This window comes from Diplotaxodon limnothrissa, linkage group LG5, assembly GCF_057381915.1.
Source record: "Diplotaxodon limnothrissa isolate DT_005_m linkage group LG5, D_limnothrissa_male_GT1.1, whole genome shotgun sequence".
NCBI lineage: Eukaryota > Metazoa > Chordata > Actinopteri > Cichliformes > Cichlidae > Diplotaxodon > Diplotaxodon limnothrissa.
Window position 1 is genome coordinate 10,904,240 of NC_140600.1, and position 23,045 is coordinate 10,927,284.

The 23,045-nt window shown below is 42.3% G+C and overlaps 1 protein-coding gene across 2 annotated transcripts; it reads right to left on the reverse strand.

Moving 5' to 3' along the window:
- Window positions 1-390: 390 nt before the first annotated feature.
- On the reverse strand, window positions 391-21,061 carry mst1rb (macrophage stimulating 1 receptor b). 2 transcript variants are annotated; one of them, XM_085353802.1, is made up of 20 exons: window positions 19,836-21,061; window positions 10,665-10,841; window positions 10,457-10,579; window positions 9,380-9,550; window positions 9,116-9,276; window positions 8,691-8,826; window positions 8,463-8,599; window positions 8,042-8,221; window positions 7,780-7,879; window positions 6,340-6,558; window positions 6,096-6,242; window positions 3,737-3,890; window positions 3,472-3,561; window positions 3,129-3,344; window positions 2,952-3,032; window positions 2,578-2,759; window positions 2,334-2,443; window positions 2,060-2,225; window positions 1,772-1,908; window positions 391-622 (listed from the first exon to the last, which is right to left on the reverse strand). In XM_085353802.1, exons 1-20 carry the CDS (start codon window positions 21,039-21,041, stop codon window positions 391-393), a joined length of 4,125 nt encoding a protein of 1,374 aa, XP_085209928.1. In that variant the 5' UTR covers window positions 21,042-21,061. The 2 variants fall into 2 exon arrangements, with proteins under 2 accessions (XP_085209928.1, XP_085209929.1); XM_085353803.1 differs by having other exon boundaries at window positions 8,042-8,204; window positions 8,443-8,599.
- Between the last annotated feature and the right edge of the window lie 1,984 nt (window positions 21,062-23,045).

Sequence of the window (23,045 nt, forward strand, 5' to 3'; positions counted from 1 at the left end):
CAGCCCCTTAATCCACTGTCAGAAATAAGCACTTGAGCTCCCCTCTCATCAATGCCTCGCTCACCAAAAAGCACACTTTTCTTCTTCAGCGCCCAGCATCTGTGAGCTGTAGTGCCTGCACTTCTGTAGGTGTTCGTAATTTGAAGGTACTTTTTACTTACCTAACGCACTACGATGAAGAATATCTTGCTATCTCTGTCTTTCTTTTTCCTTTGGTTCACAAACCTAAAGCCCACAGTTGGGCCTTCTCACTTTTTCCATTCTGATTCAAATCCACTGAGGTAAAAAACACTGGTGTGATGAGACAGAAGTTTGTTTTTTTCCTTTTTTGTGCGCCTGCTATTAGCACCAGAACCAGTTTAAAGTAGGGGGTAAGTAGGGGGAGGTGAATCAAGAAGACATTGAGCTCGAGTCTTCAACGTCTGTGGAGTCATACTCATCAGCGGATTCAGTCAGGGCAGGATAGGGATGAGGCTGGTCAAGGTTGACGTAGGTGACATTCAGACTGATGTAGTGCTCTCCTTCCAGGCCAGACAGTATGGTGGAGACAGCTGACACCAGTGTAGCAAAGCTGGGCCTCAACTCTGGATCCGGGTCCCAGCACTGGAGCATAATGCTATACCTGGGGAAAAAATACAGGCACAATTAATATACTGTATAAGGAATTAGACATTTTCACGTAAAATTTACGAGGCCCTGAAATTTTACAGACTTACAGCAGACTCACACAGAAACACTGTGTATGTGTTAATAGCTGCAGCTGGTTAATCCTCTCCTGATGACAACATGGCATGTAGGAACGATTTTGATTGGCATGCGTGTCATACACTTGTTTTATTGAACCAGGGTTTACAGGGCCGTGAAGCACAACAATTTGAGAAGATGGCATAGATTTGTATGCTGAGAGTTGGATAATGAGACAGATAGCTCTCCTGTGTCTGAACACTAAGCATATATCTGTACCCGGCAGCTCATTAGCACAAAGACTAGAGCGAGTGAAACAGCTTGCCAGGCTGTGTACAGCTGTAAGACAATCCAGCGCCTAGGAAGCTCACATAGGCAACCAGATGAGATCCCAGGAGGTTCATGGTTCAAGCTGGCAAAGAATATTTTGAAAATATTTAATTAATGACATGTAAATTTTGTTACATTTGGGTCAAGCCAGATTAGGTTTGTTTCACCATTCCCAGAATTTAGCTTCTTAAAGTGAATGGACCACCAAGAAAGTGATTATATAATTAAAAAGCATTGTTCCTCTGATTCGCTCTGATCTAGGTGGTCCAGGTCCCTTCCATGAGACCTCAGACCACGTTGAATGTGTTGCCAGGCCTCAGTGGACACGGGGCATGCATGGTTACTCTTTAGTTGTTGAGCAAGAGATCGCCATCTAAGCAGTTTATCATTAAAAGGCAAAAGTACGGTCACACTAGAGTGTGTTGGGGGGGGGTTGTCAGTTGTGTGTAAGTGTATCTGCGTGAGTGCGAAACACATAAACATTAACTCCAAGACAGTGTTGCATAACCATGTTAAAATACAAAGTAGTGGAGAATTTACAGGTATCACTCCACTCGAACATCTTGTCATTATTATCTGGACTTTGAGTCATGTTTTTTTTTTTTGTTCTCTTTTACCCTGCAGCTGTTAATTTGTACCAGAACTACTTAAGCATTGGTAGGATCCACATCAACACTTACACAGTGTATTTTTGCAATAACTTTTGGAGTGAATCAGAAATTTGGGGCCATAAAATGACTTCATTCTTACTACTTACAAAGGGTCAGGGCAGTACTGTGGCTGAGGAAGCCTCCTGCCCTTCAGTAAATAGTGCGTTATATCGTATGGGTCCACCTCTGGGTAGGGGCTGGCTCCTCTGGTCAGCATTTCCCACATCAGAACACCAAAGGACCACTGTATCCAAAGACACAAAAAATATACATCAAGTGTCAGCAAATGTGCATAAAACACTCAAATGCAACGTTTTAATGCAAACAGTGTAATGGAAATCAAATCAAATACATTTTAAATGCAACTTTACTGCAGTAAATCTTTATGTGCGTACCACGTCTGACTTGGAGGTAAATTTTTGTGTTTGCAGACTCTCGATGGCCATCCACTTGACAGGCAGTTTAGCCTTCCTGTGGTCCTGAACACTGTAATATTCCTTATCGAAAACATCTCTGGCCATGCCAAAGTCCGCCACCTTCACCGTGTACGACTCATCCAGCCTGAAGAAAGGAAAAGCCAACTGAAGGATTCTCTCGAAACCAAATGCTTTAAGTCTAACAGAGACACTGAAACATTTGCTAAATTCTCTGCATGTCTTGGAAACTCACATGCAGTTGCGTGCAGCGAGATCTCTGTGCACAAACTTCTTCTGGGCCAAATACTCCATCCCCTTGGCAACTTGCAGCCCAAAGCCAATCAGATCCTTTACAGTGGGGTTCTAAAGAAATCCATGAACACACAACAAGACACACCTCATTAAACAAAAGGAAATGATAGTTCATTAGGTATTTAACAGATAGTTCCTCATAAACGAGGTGATGAATTTCCAATATTTTAATATAGTTATCACACCCTCTTCTCGCAGCGTATGAAATGCCGCAAGTCCCCGTGTTTCATGTATGGCAGAACCACAAGAGGGAGCCCTTCCTGTGGCAGGAGGATGCCCAACAGAGAAAGCACGTTGCTGTGATGGAAGCCCTTCATTATGATGCCTTCCTTCAGAAACTGCTCCACCTCTTCCACATCTGTTATTCCTGATGACACACACATGTAAAGATTCTTTTCTGATGGCCTCTGAGAAGACAGTGGAATTACAGAGAGAACCTCTTCTGAAAGGTACTCATAGGACATCACAGATACTCTTAGCACTTTGTTCCACAGCAGAGACACTCGGGTTCTTTCGTAAAACATATAAATCAAACCTCAAGAAGCAGAAATTACTCAACTATTCAAAGACTTGACAGCACAGTGGATTTCTCTGTTGTTGGAGTCTGTGAAGTAGCCGTGATAGACGGTTCCAAAATGACCTGCAACAAAAATGAGACATAATTACAGAGTTGCTTCAAAATATTATATAATGCTTGGCTTCCATAGCAAGTTTTTTCACGTGCACAAGTCCTTACCTTTTCCGATAATCCGATGTTTCTGGACAACAAGCATCTCGGCAGGAATGAGAACATCTTTCACCTCTTCCAGCAGCTCTGGCCTAAAACTGGTGATAGGGATCTTTTCTGTAGGAAGGAGGGGAGTGAGGGTCGGATCTATGCGACCTCCAGCATAGGTCAGGCTGGGGAATGCTACCGGCCCCACCAAGGGGGTGGGAGGACTTAGCGATACTACTAGTAAAAGTTCACAGAGAAAGAAAAAGAGAGGCATGAAGTTATTAAGTTTATGAAGGTGTCTTTGTCAAAGGAAAATCAGCAATAATTAGAGTAAAGAATATTATATATGTGCTTAGATAGCCACCTCTTCTGTAGTCTCCAACAGGTGACATCTCCACATTATTTGTACCACAGCGGTTGGCGCTGTGGGTTAAACGTGACTCTACCATGGAGGCTGAAAAACATTTCACAATAGTGTTCAATCATCAACCCTAACAGTGGAACATTTACATCCTATACAAAACCTGAGATGTTCTACTTGAAAGACTTTAGTAATTCATCACACTGACACCCATTAGCAGTTGTATAAACATGACTCGTCAAGGTCCACACATGAAAGCGGCGCTAACCTTTCTTCTTCTTCCTTAAGTGTTTCATGACAACAAAGGCCAGCACCGCCCCGGCAACCAGAGCTGCCAGGATCCCCAAAACGATCCCCACCATGTAATGGTTGCTGACCCTCACCACTGTGCCAACGTTGTGAACCTGTCCGTTGATGGAGATCTAAGAAAATAAAGTCCATAAATCACAAGTTTAGTATTTCTGTAGATCTGGAGCAAACCATTCATTTATGTAAAAGTTTTTGCCTGTCATGGTCCTGGGCCATGTTGGCCCAGTGTTCTTAGTTTTCTTGTATGTTTGTATTTTGTTCCCTATTTAGGCCATGTTTCCTGAGTTGCCCTGTTGTGTTGTTCCCTAAGTGTTTTCCCTTCGTGGCTTTTACCCCCTGTGTGCCCCTCTGTGTATCTGTGAGCCCTCGTCTCTCCTTATGTTTTATTCCATGTTTCCCCTGCCCGTTATGTCTAAGTTCTCCCCGTGCTCTCTCTCTCCCCCCTGTGTGCCCTCTGTGTATTTATGAGCCCTCGTCTCCCTTTGTGGTTGTTCCATGTTTCCCCAGCCCGTTATGTCTGTGTTTTCCCCGTGCTCTCTCCTCCTGTCTGAACCTCTGTGTACTTCCTGTTTGACTCTGCCCGTCTCCCGTCAGTGTTATGTTCACCCCGCCCTGTCTCGTTATGGTTATCTGTGTCAGCTGTGTTCCCCGTGTGTTCCCACTTTCCTCGTTAACCCTCTGTGTATTTCTGTCTGCGTCTCCCTCTGTTCGGTGTCGCGTTCTCCCTCATTGTTGTGTGGATTCCCTGTGTCTCCCTACGAGTGTTAGTTTATTGATTCCCAGTTTAGTTGAGTTCTGTATTTCCTATGTTCTGCCTGTCAGCAATAAAGCTGCTTTTGAGTTCATCCCCGTGTTTGTGAATCTTGCGATTGGGTCCTCCTCCCGCCTGCCACACAGCCGATCCATGACATTGCCACATATGCTCGAACCAATGTTAGTTAGTAAAAATCTAATTTTGTATGAGCTCAGCTGTAAAAAATAAAAAAAAAATTAATAATATTAATTTGTACATTAAATGTTGATTTTATGGTGGATGGCTCAACACTTTAAACAAACAGCATGCATCTCTAATAGATCCATAATTTTTCTATAGTATTCTGTTTATACATTAAAGAGTATCTGCATGCCTGGTGGACAGCAAGGAGGAGGACGCTACTTGGAGATATGGACGCTACTTTTATTTTTAAGAGTCAAAGTGCATCCAAGACAGAAACAGCTGCTGACACAAATACTGCTAACGCTACATCAGCTCAGTACAAGCATCTGCACTCACAGCATGCTAACACAAAGGTATCAAAGACCCCTAAGTGACATCAATATTGAGTGCACACAACCCAGCAGCCAAAGCCTTCTGCAGGTAACAGTAGCTGTGATGAGCATTCAGACATGTAGCATTGTAACTTCTCTTTTATACCTGCACGTGTTTCTGCAGGAGAATCACTCCGATGATCACTTTTAACTTGCCTTGCTTTGTGTAGTGGTCTTTGTTCATGCTTAAAAAAGAAAGCCATCGTGTATGTCGTCATTAAAGTACTGATTTGTGTCAGCGTGTGGAATGCAGCCGAAGGTTAACACTGTTAACCGGTATTTATGTGGCAATGCATTTTAGGTCATGTTACATGAAAGTAACGAGTAGTGTAAGAAATTACTTTCCACGGGGAGTAATTAAATCACGTACTGCATTAGTTTTAAGAAAAGAAGCGAGTAATGTGTGATGCATGAGTTTTTGTTTAGTATTGACCCCAACACTGTATACGACACATTAGTGCAAATTTAAAATGCTGACATTCCAATCCATTGCCTACTTACAGAAAGATAAGTAATATATTACAGTCAACATATTATTTTAATATTAAACTTAGGTTAAATGCTAATAAGCTAAAACTAGCTTATTTTGGACAGTCACTTAATATTTAGTAAGCTAAAAATAGGGTTAGCTTATTCTGAACTTGCAAATTTAGCATGTTCAGGGAATCATGAAATATCACAACTCATTATTCCATGTTGTTAATTTTTGTAATTTCTTTCATTTGAATGTCATAAAAAGCACAGAAACTGGTCTTTTATATAGATATGGGGTCAGAACCCATAGTTAGAATGCCGGAATCAGTATGGTGGAGATGGGATCTGTGTTCATATAAAAAATATTGAATTTATCCAACAGTTACTTGTCTATCCTATCTTGTAGGTACACGAGACAGGACAGACAACTTAGTGACGTACAGTAATGGTTACTAATCAGTGGCACAGACAGTAAAACCTAGGACCCCAAGTTCCATATTGAATCACGTTAATCAATTTATAACCATCTGACCGACCTTCACTGGTAGTCCCTCACTAGGAATGGTCATGTTTTTGGGGATCCTGCAGGTTATCTCATTATCCAGGACTTTAGCACCACAATCAACACCTGCCACCGTCATAATGATGGTCATGCAGGAGCTCACCAGGTTCAGCTTTTGGTGCTAAGAACAGGATCAAAACGTGTGATATTTAAAATTTCCAATATATTCCACACATTTGAATTGATTTAAGTAAGAATGAAGTAACACAACAGCTTACATGTAGTGACACTTCATCAAACCCAGGGTACAAATTTAGAACATGTCCTTCTGTTTCAAAAGGTATGGGCTCGCCGTAGGGGTGATAGGAGAACTCTTTGCTCCACAGGCTTGATGCTCCATCCATATCAAAAGATAGCGATCCTTCCACAGTTTCATCCCTGTGGAAAACAGGGGTCATGCATTCCATCCGTGTGGGTAAAGACTTGCCGAGGCACTCCTGAAACAAAACAGTGTAATAAAATTTTAATGCTTGTTCTATACAGTAAAATATAAGCACATCACCCAGAGAAGCAATAGAGAAACTCTATAATTTAATACACAGCTCAAAAAAATACTAAAAACATATCAGATCTCAAAGGGAGAAAAATCATGTTGGATATTTATAATGACATGGACTGGGTAATGTGTTAGGAATGAAAGGATGTCGCAGCATTTTGTGGGCATAAAAATTATCAGAGTTAAAATACAGAGAGTTGAATTCAAAGATACTCTGAAAAAATGATGCAGCAGAATAGTCCTTTTTGCAAAAGAAATGTCATTGCAGCAACTCAAAATGTTCCTCAGTTGTTTGCGTGGCCCCCACATGCTTTTACGCATGCCTGATAATGTTGTGGAATACTCCTCGGTATCCGGGGGGTATCTCTTTCCAGATCTAGATGAAGCCTGTACAGCCTGAAGTGCAACCTGGTGGCTCTGGATGGACTTGAAATATAATTTCCCGGAGGTGTCCTATTGGGTTTAAGTATGGGCGAGCATGGGGACCAGTTGGTGTCAGTTCCTTCATCCTTTGGAACTGCGTGACCTGGAAACCTTCACTGACTGACCGCTAAACCAGCCATGCTAAACTATGTTACAGGCAGGATTACTTTCTCCAGACCCTTTCATGTTGGTTACATGTTCTCATGTGCTCATGGTGCCGCAGTTCAGCAGTGTCAGGCAGTGAGCACAGAGCACACTGAGGATGTCGGGCCTCGTCAGTCTGTTTCTGAACACCAGTGTCCTGCTGGAGGTCATTTTGTAGTTTTGGCAGATCTCATCCTGTTCCTCCTTGCACAAAGGAGTAGACACTTGTCCTGCTGATTGGTTAAGGCCCTGTCCAAGTCTTCTGGAGAAACTGTCTGGGTCCTGGAATCTCCTCCATGCTCTTGAGACTATGGTAGGAAATACAGCAAATGTATGTGCCGTCCTGTAGGAGTTGGACTACCTGGGCAACCTCTGTAGGGTGCAGGGATCACCTCATTCTACTAGTAGTGACACTGAGCCTACCCAAATGGAAAACAAGTTAAAAAAAAAAACAGTAAGAAAACATGAGAAGGGAAAAATATCAGTGGCCTCCAGCTGTAAAACCATTCCCGTTTTGAATGTTGCCTCATTGGTGCACCTGTTGTTAATTTTTTTGAGCACTGTATATTTACAATGATCGATGATGGAACTGTACCGTTGACACAGATTTCAGGTGGCTCTCATTGGGTTTAAAGCGGATGATTGTGCGGTAAACAGAATCCAGGTTCTCCCCTTCAATGACAATCTTTGAACCTCTGCAACAAAAAGACGTTTAAATTCCATTTTTTAATGAATCTGCCATCTCAGAAAAATGAATAATACACAAAAGTGAAGTGCAAATGCAAAATGGTCCAATCATGCCCTCAAAGTATGTACACACAGCAGCTGTTTTTGTGCTGAGGTTTCTGTGCCATTACCTGTCAAAGCTACAGTCAGGCCGGACGTCTGTTATCTTTGGGTTTTCCTTGTAGTAAAACACCTTTGTTGTGAGAACAGGAGACTTGTCAATGAACACACTCAGAGGAACATCTCTCACCTCTGAGATTTCTTTGGACAAACAAATGATGGAAGACACGTTGCCTTTAGGCGCTGTGACCCTGCAGAGAGACAAAGCTATGTGTGAGTGACACGTCACAACAGACAAACTGGAGCAAATCGAAAGGCTTCATGCTCTAAAATATATTTGTGTAATCATCAAGAACTGGAGCAAAAAATAGTTCACTTGTGAGTCTTTTAACACTTTTCCAAACCAAGACAACTTTACAAGCTCTAAGACAAACACTTGAGAAACCGAGTAAGTGATTGTGCTACAAAGCACGTAAGGTTTTGTATTTGTACCTTTTTATGTCGCAGGCCACATCGTTAAGAGTGACTCTCCTGGTCTTTCCAGCGTCCAAGTGAGGCCCACTCACTGTGATGAGTGTGCCCCCAACACGAGGGCCATAGTTGGGCTGGATTTCTGTGATGTTGGGAACCTGAAGAAGTCAGTTTATTTTGATTTTGTGGTAAAGCAAACCCTCTTCATAGACAAGGAAAAAAGAATTGCAAGATATTAACAAAGGTTACCACAAATGTGAATCCTGGCATTTCTGCCTTCCCTTCAATAGAGTAGCGTCCCTCCACTTTGCCCTCATGCACTTCCACTGTAATGTTGACTGGTTTGAACAGCTCAGTGGCCCCAGAGCGAATCTTACACACCAAGCTGAGTATCAGAAGAAAACACTTGCATTAGACATGTCCAACAAAACTACTAACAATTTAATTTCATGGTGAACTGTCTGACTACAACAGGAAACAAAATTACCTTCGGTGACTTATTTTTGCTGTTTGCAAAGACCGTTATAGAATAATGAGCAAGCATTAATATAAATAGGGCATATCACAGTGCAGCAAAGATATAAAAAAAAAAACTACTGATGGATTTGCTGATAATGGTTATAACACAAAAACCTTGTCCTTGGAACCAAAACAAGCCTTGCAAAGTTACTCACTACGTGTTGTTGCTTTTGGCTGGAATCACAGTGCAGGACGTCTGTCCCAGTCGGATCTGGTGGGTTCTGGAGGTGATAGCAGGCCTCAAAGGCGACTGGAACTCCCACCCAGTCAGCGTTAGCTCTGTTTGACCATCAGGGGGAGCAGTCCGTGGAAAGAACTGTGTTAATAAAAGACAATTATAGTTCACCATTGAAAATGAATGCTGTCATAAGTTGTAGATTTCAGATTCAGAGATTGTGGATTATTAGACTAAATCTCACTCCGGAGATCCCAGGTGGGCAGGACTCGTTTCTCCAGCGATTGTGGCACTCGCTCTCCCACGAGCACACTCCAGAGCACCAGCCACAGCCCATGAATTTTGGGGCAGTCAGGCACATGGCACAAGTCAGGAAGTGTTGACAGCCTGGTCCTCTTTGGGGCACCTGGATCATCTAAAACAGAATAATAACCGTTTTCATCTCACACACTTATTGCTAGGGGGGGAAAAACTCTCCATTTTATTTTTCATATAATGAAACCTATAAGCAGCATAAGAAATGTTCTTTTCAAAACCAAGTATTGATTTCTCACATTAAATATGAAAAGTATTCTGCCTGACATGTTTGTCTGCATTATACCTTGTTTCTTGTATTTAAATACCTGAGTAGATCATCCCTTTCATAGTGTTAGGAGGACACATGTAAAAATCTTAAATGCAGGATTTAAACAAGATGTAAGTGATAATGTAAATGACATAGGTGTGCATAAAATAATGTTTAATCTTCAGTTTTTACACTGGCACTTTGGACACTGCTTGTTTCATAAAACTACTGTAGAATCATTTTATTTGCTCCTTAATAACTGATCCTGTTCATGGAGAGAGACGTGTAAGCTGATACTTGGTCTCATTCAGCAATAGTCTGTTTAAGAGGTCAGCTGGACAGCTCCTAGTGCTGAAACGAGTCTTATCTAGTGTCATCAAAATATTACAAACATGTTCAGAGGAGCGTCATTTTCTAAGGTCACGTGACCAGTTTGATTTAATGATTCGGTTTAAGGCTCTGACAGTCATTTCAAGTTCTTCAATTTTCTAATTACCCACTAATTGATTCTCATGGTCACAAGGGTAACACCATTTAAAAAGTGAAAGACATTCGCTGGCCCTAAGGCAAGAGAACACCCGGGCAGGTGCTCTAGATTGTCACAAAAAGACTGCTAAAATTACCCAGCTCTTTTGTAACTGTGATGTGACCAGATCTCCGTGTCTTTCAATAGTGAGAGCACGATTTACCCACAGAGTCTGCTAAGCTTGGACTGGTATAAGATTGGTATACTGTGCAAAGGGACTGCAGCTGTACCTTGTCTCCAACCACAAAGAGAAGATATTCTGAAGAATGCACAGCAGCAATGGAGGAGACCCTCTGGTTTTCTACCAAGGAGTAATTGGCAAAGATGACAGGGCTGGATCTTGTCAGCACAAGCTGCCAACACAAAATGAAGGGTTGATCATTAGTAGAGGAGCAAGTAAATAAAGACAAATGCTAAAGATGATAAATTATGCTATACCTGAAGCAGGCGTCCGGTCGAGGTACCAATGTGGGCCACGGTCTTGTTCTCTATAGTTGTGACGAGGAGAGATGTGAGCAGGACGTTTGTCATCTTCCTGTTGAACAGGTCCACTCTGTAGTAGGGCTTTGACACCATGGTAGGATGGTCTCTGCATGTGGCATTGTTCTCCATGCTCTAGTACAAAGGTCGTAGACAGCAGAGGGCACAGACAACAGGAAATGGTGAGAGAAAAAGCAGTTCAAGTGCAAGCTGCAGCGAGGCAGTATTGCACAATATGTGGCAACAGGGTATCAACAGGTTGTTTGTCCTTTATGCTGGAAAAAGAGAGTATGATCTTGTGCAGTGTTGTGCTGTCAATGTGTTTCAGGCTATAGACATAAAAAATTGTTTATACTGAGCATTAAAATGATCACTTATTCTTGATATATCATATTACGTTGTGTTCAGCAGCTGATCAGCAGTCATTTAGGTTTAACTGTAGAAGAAGTTTAGTAAGTATACCCTGAGGTGTCTGTGAAGGTTCTCAGTCATCCAGGTCATCGTAGTCAAAGGAGCTTGCAAAGAAAAGCGTCTGGACTTCTTTAAGTTACTTGAAGACGTTTCACCTCTCATCCGAGAAGCTTCTTCAGTTCTAAGGTCAAATGGTGGAGAGTCCCAGATATAAACCTAGTGGGAGTAACCCCCCACAGAGGGACAACAGGACCCCCTGATGATCCTCTAATCGCCTGAGCCAAGGTGTGAAACTGGGTGTGGGTCCCAATCAGCCAGAGTTTCGGGTGAGCTCATTGTGAAACCTGGCCCCACCTTATCAAGCGAATTCCTGAGATCAGATGGCCCAGGATGTGAGTGGGCGTTAAGGCGTCTGGGAAGAGATCTCAAAACTGGATTATAGATGGCAGAGAGTTGGTGTCGTAAACCCCCGCCTCTGTTCAAAGATGGTCGCTCACAGTGGACATAGATGGCTTCTTTCACTCCTCTTTCAAACCATCTGTCCTCTCTGTCCAAAATGTGAACATTGGCATCCTCGAAAGAGTGTCCTTTATCCTTAAGATGCAGATGGACTGCTGAGTCTTGTCCTGTGGAGGTGGCTCTTCTGTGTTGTGCCATGCGCTTGTGAAGTGGCTGTTTGGTCTCTCCAATGTAGAGGTCTGAGCATTCCTCACTGCACTGTACAGCATACCACATTGTTAAGTCTGTGTTTTGGCGTTTTGTCTTTCGGGTGAACCAGTTTTTGTCTGAGCGTGTTGCTGGGTCTGAAATGCACCGGGATGTCATGCTTGGAGAAAACTCTCCTGAGTTTTTCTGATACACCGGCTACATAGGGGATGACAATGTTGTTGCGTCTGTCTTTCTTATCCTCCATTCAGGAGGAGTGTGTGTTTTTGGAAGCAAGGTGTGAAATTTCCTGCGTTGTCTTCTAGTTCACCAGGGAAGACACCAAGGACAACTGTTTGCCTTTCCTGGACTGCGCTGTGCACATTGAGGAGAACGGCAACCTCAACATCGAAGTTTACCGGAAGCCCACACACACGGACCAGTACCTCCTTTTTGACTCCCATCACCCTCTGGAACACAAACTTGGAGTAATTAGGACCCTACACCACCGGGCAGAACATGTTCCCTCTAAGCCTGAAGGAAAAAAGAAGGAACACACACATGTAAAGGAAGCACTCAAAACGTGCGGCTATCCTAAATGGGCGTTCTTAAAGTCAGCAAAGAGGCACAGAAAAGAAGACCAGACACCAGCGAGGGAGGATAAGAAGGACAGACGCAACAACATTGTCATCCCCTATGTAGCCGGTGTATCAGAAAAACTCAGGAGAGTTTTCTCCAAGCATGACATCCTGGTGCATTTCAGACCCAGCAACACGCTCAGACAAAAACTGATTCACCCGAAAGACAAAACGCCAAAACACAAACTTAACAATGTGGTGTATGCTGTACAGTGCAGCGAGGAATGCTCAGACCTCTACATTGGAGAGACCAAACAGCCACTTCACAAGCGCATGGCACAACACAGAAGAGCCACCTCCACAGGACAAGACTCAGCAGTCCACCTGCATCTTAAGGATAAAGGACACTCTTTCGAGGATGCCAAAGTTCACATTTTGGACAGAGAGGACAGATGGTTTGAAAGAGGAGTGAAAGAAGCCATCTATGTCCACTGTGAGCGACCATCTTTGAACAGAGGCGGGGGTTTACGACACCAACTCTCTGCCATCTATAATCCAGTTTTGAGATCCCTTCCCAGACGCCTTAACGCCCACTCACATCCTGGGCCATCTGACCTCAGGAATTCGCATGATAAGGTGGGGCCAGGTTTCACAATGAGCTCACCCGAAACTCTGGCTGATTGGGACCCACACCCAGTTTCACACCTTGGCTCAGGCGATTAGAGGATCATCAGGGGGTCCTTTTGTCCCTCTGTGGGGGGTTACTCCCACTAAGTTTATATCTGGGACTCTCCACCATTTGACCTTAGAACTGAAGAAGCTTCTCGGATGAGAGGTGAAACGTCTTCAAGTAACTTAAAGAAGTCCAGACGCTTTTCTTTGCAAGCTCCTTTGACTATACCCTGAGGTATATTTTCTAACTCAAATTACTGTATTTGCAGGGATATGTTTAACTTAAAAGGCAGCATGAAACAAATCCATCTCTCTGTACAATTCCTTGATCTAAAAACACAAGTGCACACTGCAGTAATTGTATACCCTTAATATCTGCACATCCTCTATAGAGAAATAACAAAGTCAGTATGATAAGAGGGGTACTTTAACTTGTTCGTTACTGTTCTTACTGTCTTGGGGCAACTTTGACCACATAACGTCCTCTGGGATTAATAAAGTATTTCAATTCTGATTCTTTATGACAACTGAGCAGAGTCTGAGAATGTCTGATCTAATGTATGCTGTGTGATGAAAGTTGGTCCTTGAGAATAAACTATTAAGGGGGGCTTGCATTTGGACAAATCTGTTAAAGTCACTGTTTAATGGGAAATGTAATCAAATCTACACCATCAATCACATATAAAGGTTTTTTGATGTAAACAAGAACACAGCCATTATAGTATGTTAAGGAAGATTTATTAGCTGTCCGACCGCATGGGAGCATTGTTTGTTTTACATGCCTTGAGCAGTTCCATATTATTAGATTGTAATATTTGATCTCTGGAAAATGTACAGTTGTGGTTCGACAGACTGAGCTGCTTTCTTGTGAGATAAGTTGAGCTCGTCACCGGGGTGACAAAGAGAAACAAAGTATCTGGCACACCAGAAGCCCGAGGTGAATCGGTTGTGATAATATGATTATTTAATAATCTAAAGGCCTTTGATAGATGTTTATGCCTTGCATTACTGACAGGAGGATTGCCCTGGAGCTGTAGATACAGAGCAGGGAGCATCACTGTTTGATTTAAGGGAGTATTCTACCAAGGAACAAGAAGCACTATGAGAACACAAACCTCCACCAAGGCAGCTCACTGAGCAGCATTTACTTGTAATGGAATAGTATTGTCTTTCGTGAATATTCATTTTGTTTTCTTTGTTCTATATACTTTAAAAAGTTGTTTTTTTTTTTGTATTTTTTATTTAACATTTATTTAACCAGGAAGATCGAATTGAGATTAAAAACCTCTTTTTCAAGGGAGACCTGGCCAAGTTTGTAGTGCAGTAAAAACAAGTGCAAAGTTGGTCCTGTTAAAACCCATTTTAATATACTTGACTTAATTTTAATGACACTTTTTGGGTGTAGAGCACATGTGGCATGCATTTTGTTTTTAGTAAAATTTATTTTTGTCATGGTCTCTGTGTCTTTGTTGAGTTACTCTCGTCAGTACAGCCCCGATAAACCCTGTTTCTCGTGTGACTACAGGGATTATGCTAACCGCAGTTCTCTTGTGCTTAGGTTCTCGGACTTGTCCGTACCCCCGATCTGTTTCCCTGGTGGTGTGGCGTAGAATGGAGTAAGAGTGAGTGTGTAGAAAACAAATACGAGAGAAGCGAGTGAGCGGAGTGTGCTGGATTCAGAAGAGTGCCGAAGACAAACTGGGAAGGAGCGAATGAGCGGAGCGTGTTTTGAACTTTCTCCCCATTTCCCCCTGGACCGCTGCATATCCCTGCCCTGTACACTGTCTATACTTTCACGTGGTGTTTCGTAAATACATTTACGATTGCTATTCTAGTTCAGCTGGTCTGCGCCTGAGTCCAGTTTCGCCTGTGTTACAATTTTAATGTTTTGCAATAAATATCAAGTGAAAAACATGTTTTGATCATAAGTGTTTTCAAAAGAAAAAATGCCAATTCTGGAATATTATGACCTGTTATTATAATTTACATAACATTCATAATAAAATAATGTGATATTTAGAATCCCTATACATCACTGCCTATATGTCGTCAATACAAACAATGTCAGTAAGAATGTCAGTAAGTCATTGAGTTGACCTTGAAGAGCTTAGTGAATGTAGGGAAATTTTTATGGATTGTTAACATGAGCCCACTCTGCACCCCTGCAAAGCTTTAATGGAATTTATTTAAAACCTTCCAAGCTGTCGTGTTTACAGACAGGCTTGAATTTGCCATATTTTTCTAGTCAATGTCCAATCGTAGTGTGAAGTCTCCTCCAGTTAACTGAAGCCTGACATTAGTGGCCTAGTGCCACTGGAGGCCATATATGTCTTTGTGTCACATTTCCTCTGTTTTTTTCCCCTCATCACTGATATTCGTTGATCCAAGTTTCATCTGTCCAAAACCTGCTTTTCCAGGAGATACGTGCTGTTTTAGGTATGTGTTAATGTCTGATCTGGCCACTCTGAGACAGATCACTGGTTTAAACCCTGTGGTGAACCTCTGATAATGATATGCTTACCTCCTGGAGTTGTCCTAACTTGAATATTGTGAACAGGTTTTTCTTTACCTTGGAAAGGATTCTGCAGCGATCCACCTCTAATGTCTTCGGTAAACCTTCTGTCTTCGGTAAGGTCCTTTTTATGTGTTATTTTTTTCACCAAATGTGCCACAGTTTCCTTTCCTGCTATCTCTCTGACAGATTTGGTTTGTTTTTGAATCCTAAAAATGACTTGTTTCAGTTGATGAAACAACTGAAATGTCTTTACCTTGAAGATTAAATTTGTTCACATTCAAATCCCACCCTTAAGTGAACCCATCCAGTTACATTTGAGACCATGCTAATAAGTACCAGTGCAAAGAATGGCAGTAATTTCTATGTGGTTAATCCAATATACTTGTTCAGCTGCTTAGATCAGACCATAATAATCATATAACTATATCTCAATTATGTTGTGATATACAGATAAACTAAAATCGAGTCAGTGTCTAAAAATATATGGACTGTATGTAACCTTAGAGCTTAAGAAAAAAACAAAAACAGCACTGCTATTGCCTGAAGTCATCCACCTCCTAATCCCAGAGGAGTATAAAACAGTGGGTATGAATTGCTTTCCTAAAGCCTAACTCTCCGTTACAGCTACTCTAAATACAAATCATAAATACAAATATAAAACTAATTAAACTGAAAAGCTGTAAAAATAAAAACTGTAAGCCAGAATATTATCAAACATTTTAAGTCTAAAACAATAGTGCATTTGTCATCACAGAAATAGCTTAATAATTCAGTGACATAGTAACAAGCCAAATGAATGAATCATGAATCAATGTTATTGGAATTCCACGTGAAAGACCAATTCAAAGTGGTGTACACGTGAGAAGTGGAACGAAAATCATACATGATTCCAAACATTTTCTACAAATAAATAACTGCAAAGTGGGGTGTGCGTAATTATTCAGCCCCCTTTGGTCTGACTGCAGTCAGTTGCCCATAGACATTGCCTGATGAGTGCTAATGACTAGATAGAGTGCACCTGTGTGTAATCTAATGTCAGTACAAATACAGCTGCTCTGTGACGGCCTCAGAGGTTGTCTAAGCGAATATTGGGAGCAACAACACCATGAAGTCCAAAGAACACACCAGACAGGTCAGGGATAAAGTTATTGAGAAATTTAAAGCAGGCTTAGACTACAAAAAGATTTCCCAAGCCTTGAACATCCCACGGAGCACTGTTCAAATGATTATTCAGAAATGGAAGGAATATGGCACAACTGTAAACCTACCAAGACAAGGCCGTCCATCTAAACTCACAGGCCGAACAAGGAGAGCGCTGATCAGAAATGCAGCCAAGAGGCCCATGGTGACTCTGGACAAGCTGCAGAGATCTACAGCTCAGGTGGGGGAATCTGTCTATAGGACAACTATTAGTCGTGCACTGCACAAAGTTGGTCTTTATAGAAGAATGGCAAGAAGAAAGCCATTGTTAACAGAAAACCATAAGAAGTCCCATTTGCAGTTTGCCACAAGCCATGTGGGGGACACAGCAAACATGTGGAAGAAGGTGCTCTGGTCAGATGAGACCAAAATGGAACTTTTTGGACAAAATGCAAAACGCTATGTGTGGCGGAAAACTAACACTGCACATCACTCTGAACACACCATCCCCACTGTCAAATATGGTGGTGGCAGCAGCATGCTCTGGGGGTGCTTCTCTTCACCAGGGACAGGGAAGCTGGTCAGAGTTGATGGGAAGATGGATGGAGCCAAATACAGGGCAATCTTTGAAGAAAACCTCTTGGAGTCTGCAAAAGACTTGAGACTGGGGCGGAGCTTCACCTTCCAGCAGGACAACGACCCTAAACATAAAGCCAGGGCAGCAATGGAATGGTTTAAAACAAAACATATCCATGTGTTAGAATGGCCCAGTCAAAGTCCAGATCTAAATCCAATCGAGAATCTGTGGCAAGATCTAAAAACTGCTGTTCACAAACGCTGTCCATCTAATCTGACTGAGCTGGAGCTGTTTTGCAAAGAAGAATGGGCAAAGATTTCAGTCTCTAGATGTGCAAAGCTGTAATTGCAGCAAAAGGTGGTTCTACAAAGTATTGACTCAGGGGGCTGAATAATTACGCACACCCCACTTTGCAGTTATTTATTTGTAAAAAATGTCTGGAATCATGTATGATTTTCGTTCCACTTCTCACGTGTACACCACTTTGTATCGGTCTTTCACGTGGAATTCCAATAACATTGATTCATGTTTGTGGCTGTAATGTGACAAAATGTGGAAAAGGTCACGGGGGCAGAATACTTTTGCAAGCCACTGTATTAAACACAGATGATGTTTTGGCAGCAGTTTTGGCATATATTGGTCTGCTGTGAAGTGGAAGAACCAAGGTTTCAGTCTATTGGACAGTCCCGCTGTCACGTTACTCAATATTCAGACCAGCAGCCAAAAGCAACAACAGAAGATCCATTACAGGAACACTTCATTAGTCCAACCAAAAAGTGTTCCTCCAAAGGCAGAGGAAGGGGCAACATAACTCGAGTTCTGCCAAACTTTATGAAATCACTTTCTCCTGAAGTGCCATCATCTGGGATAACCAGCAGCTGAAATCATACTAATTATACAGCTTTACAATATCACAGCAACATTACAGTAATAGCAACCAGTCCTTGTGGGAATACTCATAGTTTCTCAAACTGGAATTTACTTAAAGTAACTGTGGTATCAGATGTCTTACCACAGCTCCCACTACCCAAAACCTACCCCAAAAGACAAAACTGAATAATTTAACACAAAAAAATATGAGAAATATGCATGGGATCTGGGAATAAACAGGCGTTTTCCCACGAGAAACCAGCAGCAACATATTCTAAGACCTTTAAAATCAGACATCCTAACGCACACGCATCGCCTGAAAAGGCCACTGACTAAAGTCACACAAAAAGGGAACGGGGCAAACCTTTCCAGTCCCTTCTTGAGAGCATTCAGCCTATAGAAAAAAAAACTGACCCTCACTCCCACTTGGCTGCCATCCAGGTCCTTCTGGATAATGATGAGTGTAGTAAGACTTTTTCCATATTTATTAGCGATCCAAAAAGCTTTCTGCATCCCTGTTTTCTCTGACTTAACAGTGGATGGCAACTGACTGCCGATGCAAAAGCTTCTCACATTCCTAATATGACTAAAATGGAAACCTTAATATTGCTTCACAGAAACCACAAAATTTTCCTTTTCATTGGTGTCTCATCTAGAGGAGGTGATACATGATGAATAAAGGATCATTTCTGGCTAAAGAGGAAAATAGATTCAACTGAATGACCATAAAAATTCATACAAAAAGGGTGAATACAATAGACTGTATATAAAAGATGGTCATACCACCCAGACCTCTCCCATTGGTTTTGTACTGTGTGTAATGAAGCCAGAAGTAGCCAGACGTAGGAAAAGCTGGCCAAATATGCCGAGAATCCCAGCTGTGCACAAAACAGCCAAGCAATGATGCATTCAAGAACAACCAGATGCTCTGAAATTTCCAGTGTTTGTTTTCCTAGCTGCACTGTCTCTAAATATCTCTCAAAACCATCTCAAAAAATGTGCTCCATTGACGAGTGTCTGATGTAAAAGCTGCAAATAAACCCCAAATCTTCATCCAGCAAACCTCTCGCCTTTGAGTGGAAAATCCCTGCTCCATATAAGATGCGTGTGACCTAGCCAGAAACCCAGGGAGATTTGCCTCGTCAGTGACGCTTTGGTGACAACACTGTGTGGTTGTGTCTGATCAACATTTTCTTGTAAACCTAGTGAAGGTTTTGTCAGAAATCTCATTGTTTACAGATGTGGTATAAGTGTGTATTTATCTAAGTTTTATTTGTCACTAAACCACAATGATTCAAAGACATCTTCATGACATCTTCAAGTTAAATATTCATAGAAAAGATGGAAGGAGGAACTATCAGTTCTGGCCAAAACCATTTTTGGTACCAGGCTGTAAAGGGGCTTTTTAATTTAGGGTTTAACATGGGAGTCTTTTAGGGATTGATTCACTTTTGGAGCCTGCCACTACAAGACAAACAGTTTTTGGCTTCCTGTGATGGATTCATTTTCAGCACCAAGGCTGGATGAAGATGAGAGACATATTGTGCAAGAGTTTTATCGAGCCACCTTTGTTAGTCCATAAATTATCCAAGTTCAGATAATTTTCTGCTCATCTTATCGCGACATACTTTCCTTTTTGCCAGCTCAGACCAAGCAACTGTAGCATTTAGAAGAAGAAGTAGCATTTTCATAGTTGTGTATTTGCAGACTGATGCGCTCACCTCATGTGGACAGCTCTCACAGGGTTGGAAATGGCAGAGCCCTCTAGAGAGCTGCTCAGGTCCAGACTCACAGCAGTCATCCACCCCATCAGCAATTGCCTTGTTCACATTGTCCATGGGGAAGGCGCACAGGGCAGAGTCATGCTCTGTGACTCCGTTGTCGTCGGTGACAGCAAAAACACCATACAGGATGTCATCCTCCTCCTCCGCTCCTAACTCCTCTGCCAGCTCCCTGCCTGCTTTGCCAAAATGGGCTGCTTGGACCACGTTGTACACAATATCCTTATAAGGTTCACTGGCTACGTTCCTCCTCCTGCGCTTTGGTTCAAAGCGACACTCCAAGATCAACTCGCGATACCGCTTCATTTCCCATTCGTTCCTCGGGAGACGTCCCAGACGAGTCTGAAAAGGCGACGATTCCTGATCCGGGCTCTCTCTCTGGACTGAAAGGAAGTACACAAACTCCTGAGTGAAGAAGCTGTAGACATATTCAATATGGTATGTCTTTCGCAGGCTGGGAAGGACAGTCAGACCACGCACATCACTGAAGAAACCATCTTCTGTGGCCAGTGGTCGACGAACTGATAAAGACTTCCTGCCGTAACGCTGAGTGACACTGTCATTAACACTGGCCGCGACAAAAAAATAGACAGTCTGACCCTCCTCCACCATTGTGACTTTCGTACCAAGAGGGCTAGCCACACAGTCAGGACAGTTAGCAGCAGAGTTTGAGCCCTTTCTGAACAAACACTTTGAAAGAGAGGGTGGCTCTCCATTTGGGTTCAGCTGGTGGAAATAGCATACGCCGTACTGAGAACTTCCACAAGAATATAAATACATAAAGAGTGTATCCAACAGCAACACCTGATTGTCTGTGTCCTCTGGAAAGTTGTGATTCTTGTCAATCTCACACAAATTGCATATGTGACACTCTGAGCCCCCCACTGGCCCAGTGCGGAGCTCCCACACCTTCTCCAGGCTTCTGTTGACAGCTTCGATCACATTCTTAGAGGCCACGTACACTTCTTGGTAAAATGAGTTGTTGACTATGTTTTGGATGGGACCCCCAGCTTGGAAGAAAGGCATTGTGTACACAACAGAGAAGTTGACAGGGCTGGGGGCCAATGACGCACAGTTGGCCAGGGCAAAGGCCAGCACAGTCTGGAACCAGACGCATGCCCACCACTGTCCGGCCCAGTGGACCATCTCCAGTCCGGGTTCCAGGGGCCCAAAGGCACAGGCGATGTGTCGCTACCTCCAGGTCTGCTGCTGAGTCAAAACCATCCTTAAACCACCCAGTGACACCTGATAAAACAAAAAGAGTAAAATAACTCATTAAACTGATAAGAAATCATGAGCTGCAACTCAAGAATGACTAAAGCTTTGATATTTCCTTGCTTGAGAGTTAAATAACAAAGATGCCATTTTAATGAGTTAGATGATCCAGGAAAGCTTTGCATAAAGATGTGAAAGTGAAAAGGGGATCTTGGCTGACTTGACTGCTTTCTCCTGCTTTAAGCTAAATGTCCTCTAGGACCAACATTACACTGAACGGACATGTATAAGTATTAGACAGATCTTCTCATCTAGCTCAGGCCAAGAAATCAAGTGAGCATATAACTAGCAGTACTTACATTACCTTCATTCAAGGCTTTTAAATGCATATCGCCTATTTCTTATCTAAGGTTCCTTTGGCAGGAATGGATTTTGTTTAAAGAACCACCTTTTGAACAAACAAAGAGCCACAATCCCGTTTGTATGAAGAGGTAAAAGCTGACAGAAGTGAGATGTGTCTGAAAGCTGTTTACTAAAACTGCTGTAAGACCATAAGATGATAAGCAGTAGCCTGTTGTTTCATGTTGTCATGATAAATTATGCCTCCTATGGGATTTGCTACTAATGAAAGTGAAAATCAATATAACAGTATTTTATTATGTTTTGCGTGGAACCCTAAAAGACCCGAGGTAACAATCATGATCACCATCTTGTCTGGTCCTGATAATAAAAGCACATGTGGTCATAAAAATAAAAGCTTTCTCTGACTCACCACAGACACTGACAGGAAATGTTTAGATCATCAGACACAGAGTTGTGGTGGTAGAAGATGTGGATGTAACTATTTTTACTGGGGCTTTGTACATAAGCCATTCATATCTGTCTGGTCATGTTTACTCTGGTTAATCACAGGCAGAGTTTTTCAAATGAATCATCTTCTTTTATGCAAGGGAGTTGGTGGTAACAAGCCAAGATAATGACTTTTGCTCAACATGAACCAACCAAATTTAGCAAATCTACATTTTTCCATTGCTCATCCAGCCCAAGCTCTACGTAGCGTCCGAGCCCTGTCTTCATCGTGAACATACATAAGTGGGTGGATCATTAACTGGACATACGCCATGACTGTTTTCTGGCCTGGCCTCTCAATTATTCATTCCTGTTACAACCACTACGTGCCTTTCAGGGGGAAAAGATGGCCACGGACTGATGGTCGTCAGACGTTGTGTAGCCTTTAAAACTACCAGGTGAGGGCAAAACTGCTCTTCGGCTCGTGTCAGAGAATTTAATCCATTTTGAACATTATATTTAACAGCGTCAGAAACGGCAGTGTGAGCCAACTGATTTTAAGCACAAAGCACTTGTTTTTGCTAAAAGCAGTCGTATGGAAAAGTTCAGAGTCTCAGGTCTTTGCATCAATAATTCATTGAACCCCGCTGATGCTGTTGTTACATTTTAACATTTGCAGCTCCTTGTAAAGCTGAGGTTAAGGTCTGGGGACATGAGTACACATAGTAATGGCACTGATTGACTTTCTCCGGGTTCATGGTTAATAAAGCAAACGGCTGAAACAGAGTTTCCATTCACTTTGCTATTTTCAGGCCAATCAAGGCTTCATCAGTGAACCGGCATGAGTTGCCAGTAAAGCACCTTGCTCACTGGCACTTCGGCGTCCTGATCAAGAGTAGAAGATCGAAGACCTCTCTTAGAATAATCAATGCACAGATATCCAGGGGGATTTGCAGAGTTGAGCTGCTGTTCGAACAATCAATAGTGAACACATATTGAACCTGAAGGACTCATTGACTGAGAAGAAGGAAATAAATTCCAAGGCAATACAGACTCACTAGAAATATCCAGTTTAAGGAGAAACTGCGTCTGCATTTCTTTGTTTTGAAAATATCTTTATTTCTACTGTGTGATTTTATACAAAAC

Bases quoted from the DNA above. Each gene is read 5' to 3' on its own strand.
- mst1rb (XM_085353803.1), bottom strand. From the start codon at position 21,041: ATGGTCCACTGGGCCGGACAGTGGTGGGCATGCGTCTGGTTCCAGACT. The intron at 9,277-9,379 runs GTGAGATTTAGT...TTATTAACACAG, and splicing joins GCCCACCTGGGATCTCCGGA to TTCTTTCCACGGACTGCTCC. The intron at 3,562-3,736 runs GTTAGCGCCGCT...AATGTTTTTCAG, and splicing joins CTTAAGGAAGAAGAAGAAAG to CCTCCATGGTAGAGTCACGT.